The sequence below is a fragment of the Rhinichthys klamathensis genome, unplaced genomic scaffold (assembly GCF_029890125.1).
Source record: "Rhinichthys klamathensis goyatoka isolate OS25496 unplaced genomic scaffold, OSU_Roscu_1.1 h1tg000192l_1, whole genome shotgun sequence".
In the NCBI taxonomy this organism is placed as follows: Eukaryota; Metazoa; Chordata; class Actinopteri; order Cypriniformes; family Leuciscidae; genus Rhinichthys; species Rhinichthys klamathensis.
This window is the reverse complement of record NW_026606718.1, coordinates 1,932,754-1,936,985: the sequence shown is the minus strand read 5'-3', so window position 1 is coordinate 1,936,985 and position 4,232 is coordinate 1,932,754. Positions and strand designations below refer to the sequence as shown.

The following is a 4,232-nucleotide window of genomic DNA, read 5'->3' as shown; positions in this document are numbered from 1 at the left end:
CATGATTGCTGAGTGCTCTCCACCCGTGTTAATTATCTGAACGTGCTTCTCCCGAACTTTGTTAATGAAACATTTTAATCATGATTGCTGAGTGCTCTCCACCCGTGTTAATTATCTGAACGTGCTTCTCCCGAACTTTGTTAATAAAACATCATTTAATCTGCATGTAAAGTTTATTCACATTTTTCATTCACTGTTTATTTTGTGTCTCTCTTTCTCGCTGTATAAAGATGTCAGCCACAGGGGGCGTATGGATCTCATGATCTCTGGCAGACTCTCTGAGCTAGCTTCTCATCTGGGCCCGTTTAGAATTATAGTTTTATTTGAGTAAAGAAAAACACCTCCAGTAATTAACAAGAGACCTCTGTTCCAATCCTCACATCTGTCGCTGCCATAAACACAGATCTCAGTGCACACAACAAGTCACAAAGCACACTCTACCACTCAACTATTTATTTGCCTTTCAGCTTGTATTAGAAATATCCCAGGATACTCACAAAATCTGTGACTACTGCATGCACGGATAGTTTTAGGTAGCAGTGTCACTTAGCAATGTCACTTAAAAACACATGGCCCAGGACAAAAATTTAGGCTACACCATTAAGGACCTTAATGTGACCACCTCATTATGGGTTCACATCCACATTCCTGGTTGTCTCCCCTTAACGCATGTCCTTATTTTGCAAAGTTAGACGCGTTCTTGGGTCATCATATTTTGTTGATCCTGGAACAACATTCCAGTCCGAAAATATTGTCCTAACCATATCCCTACACCTAAACCTGCCCCTACCCATAACTTACCCCTAAAATAAGAGTGAAATGATAGGTGAATAACACTGATGTAGAAGCACCTAACCCTGGTTGTAAGTCTAAACTTGACATAAAATGTGAACTTGTCTATCAAATCTGATTGGAATGTTGTTCCAGGATCAACAAAGATGTTGATTCAGGAATATGTTGCACTTGATGAAATCAGGTTCATACCCCTTAACGTCACCCTTGGTATTCGGATACATGAAGTAAACAACTTGAGAGGACCTGAAATGTAAAAAAAAAACTACAAATATATGTACGCAACAAAAACACCTAATTTTTCACGCTGATTGAATATAGGACAGTTAAAAACACTCCTTTTCCATTAACGTTTCTTTTCAATGATTGCAATTTTTATCGAACAGATTAGCTGCATGAAGGGATTGTGTAAATTAACTGGACATACTGGACATCACACACAAATGAAGGCCAATCTGGCCACTTACCAGGCCGTCGCAGTTACTAATGGCTACTGAGGCTCCCTGTATGTCCGTAATGTCACCCACATACATGCAGTCACTCTTCAAAGGCTCGGAGTGCATGCCGCCAGATTCCTGCCACTCCATCTTGGCTCCGGGAGCCACCAGGCGTGTGTTGCGGCGCAGACGCAGGTGAAACTCCCGGCCGAAGACGGTGACGTTGTAGTAGAGCTGCTCGAGCGCGTCTCCTCCGGACTCATGGTTGGCGTGGTCGGCCGATGCCGCCTCTCTTCTCCAGCGCCTACGGAACTGCCCTTCTGCTGGACCAACCGATACCGCATGGGACAGGAAGCGGCCTTCTGCATCAGTAAGAACGGGCTTCACCAGTCCATAGTCCCCCAGAACATGCTGCAGGGAATCTGCATTACACACAAAGAAAGTCAGTCAGACAGCACACATTGGCTGTAGTGCATCTATAATGAATGTCACTATGCTGGCAACTTTCATGTGATGGTTTGCAGAAACAATGCTTCTTCTCACAAAGCGAATTAAATTTAGATGTGTTTATTTTGACACTTTAAATGCACAGTCTTTCCCATGCAGCGAGTTAATGCACGTGAGAAGCAATGGGTCAGACGGGTCCGGGTGAAGAAACACATTAACAGTTGTTTGACACCATCATTTTCATATTTAACAACGCCTGTTTGTGCACAGACTGTAATTGTATATCTGCCTCCCATCAAAAAATTCCAAGATTAATAAAATGTATAATTGTCAATATGCCATATTGTTTTCAATGACAGCCGGATGCTTGATAGACGTATTTACAATACAGAAATATATCAAGAAGAAACACAACAACAGACTCGCATAAGGGAAAAAAAAGACCACTCATCCTAAATGAGTGTCACAAAACCTATTGAGCACCCTACAAAGACAGCATTTTGGGCATCACATGTGCATTCTGTGTGAGCTCAATTCACATTCAGCTCAGCTGATTCTAAACAAGCCTATGATACCCAAATAAGCTGCATGTGCCTATGATGCCCAAAAATGTTCCATGCACCTAACATGCCCATGCACCTTTAATGGCCAAAAATGCTCCACTCAACTATAATTCTCAAAATAAAAGTGCCACATGCACCGAAAACAGTCAATAATATTTCATGCACCTGATACACAAAAATGCTGCACACAACTATGATACCCAAATGTGCCACAAGCACCTATGATACACAATAAGACGTATGCACCTGATGCACATAAATGTTGTACACACAAAATGATGCTCGAATCTATTATACCTAAAAATTATGCTAAGAAATGCTTCACTTACATATGATGTTCAAAATATGTTGCACACATCTATGATACCCAATAATATTTTATGCAACTGATGCAAAAAAAAAAAAAAAAATGCTGCACACATCTATGATACCCAAAGGTGCCACATGCACCTATAACACCAGTAATATTTTATTCACCTCATGCACAAAAATGCTGTCTAGGTAGGCAACTCACTAGGTTTTGAGACACAGCCGATATGTCAGTTCAAAGTGATGCTGAGCTCATAATGTGCATCTCTGAAGAGACCACTTCCTTTAGCACATTTATTACATTTTTTTATTTACCAATAACCATTTCAAGTTACCAACAAACCAAAAGTTGCAGCATGAAAACATTCGTCTTTCTCTTCCAAAAAGCAAAGTTCCATTTTAAAGCTTTGGGTTTGTTTTTTTGTTTTTTAAGTTTCTATGTGCAAAACGCACGTTTTGTTTAAACGCTCTCAAGGGAGGAGAACAGAACTGGGATTTTTTATTATTATTATTATTTGAAATCAATATCCTGCAATACTTCCGCGCTCAGACTATCAATATCAATATCGCCAGAGCGTCTGTCAAAAATCGCGAAACGCGAGAAGAAGGGAAAAAAACACCCAAAACATTTCCACTACTACACCGCCAGAGCTGCGCTGAGAATTAATTTCAGCAGCATGTGAAACAAACACACAACAAACAGTAATGATGCAGCACACGAGAATGCCGCGTCTGTTTATATTTCCTAAAGCTCCAGAGAATAATTAACAAGATCAGAAATAGCCTATGCCACAAGTTTCTCACACACGGGGATGGAGACAGTGCGCAAACATCCAGGTCTGATGCGCACTTGGGTGGTACCGGGCAGGACATCTTGCGATGGGATAGAACTGGAAGTGTAAATAGGTAAAGGCAGCCGCACGTACCTATGCTACTGGAGATATAAAGGCCGTTCGTCTGCAGAAAGATCGGCAGTGTGATTAGGATAGTAAATCCGGCCGCGAAATCCATGGCAGCTCCGAACTGCGCAGGTGAGGGAGACGGACTTTGGGATCCAGCGTGTTAAAGTTCCCTGCGCGACCAGCAACCGCCACGCCAGCAACAGCCGCCCGCAACTTACTGCAAAGTGCACTAGGAGAGAGCGCGTGCCCCTCTCCCCCCCCTCTCTCTCTCTCTCTCTCTCTCTCTCTCTCTCTCTCTCTCTCTCTCTCTCTCTCTCTCTCTCTCTCTCTCTCTCTCTCTCTCTCTCTCTCTCTCTCTCTCTCTCTCACACACACACACACACACACACACACCCTCTCCCTCCTCCTCGACTCTTACTAGGTTTTTCTGTCAACACCTGAATGCGCGCACGAGTGCGGAGCGACAGACGGATGCGGAATTATTTATTTTAGACAGCGCAGTAATATAAATATTGATATTTCGCATCCTTCTGCATGTAAATAAAATGTTAAGGACTTCAAACCTAACGTGTGATGAAATGCTGCTTGTGTGAGGTTGTGTTCTTCATGACCTGCTCAAACTTTTCGCAGCGCCTCATCACATTCAAGCACAGCATCATCAGCTAGAGCAATAGCGCCCCCTTGAACACACACACACAGACTGTCACTTCAGTCACAGGTATAGGCTCAAGTAGGCTACCACTTAATCAACACCAAACCAGAAATGCAAATAGGCCTACCAG

General features: G+C 42.7%; 1 protein-coding gene across 1 annotated transcript; it reads right to left on the bottom strand.

Moving 5' to 3' along the window:
* Positions 1-1,190: 1,190 nt before the first annotated feature.
* LOC130095762 (A disintegrin and metalloproteinase with thrombospondin motifs 2) lies at positions 1,191-3,720 on the bottom strand. Its single transcript, XM_056262537.1, has 2 exons — positions 3,475-3,720; positions 1,191-1,651 (listed from the first exon to the last, which is right to left on the bottom strand). The coding sequence occupies exons 1-2, from the start codon at positions 3,557-3,559 to the stop codon at positions 1,206-1,208; spliced, it is 531 nt and encodes a 176-aa protein (XP_056118512.1). The 5' UTR covers positions 3,560-3,720; the 3' UTR covers positions 1,191-1,205.
* Positions 3,721-4,232: the final 512 nt, after the last annotated feature.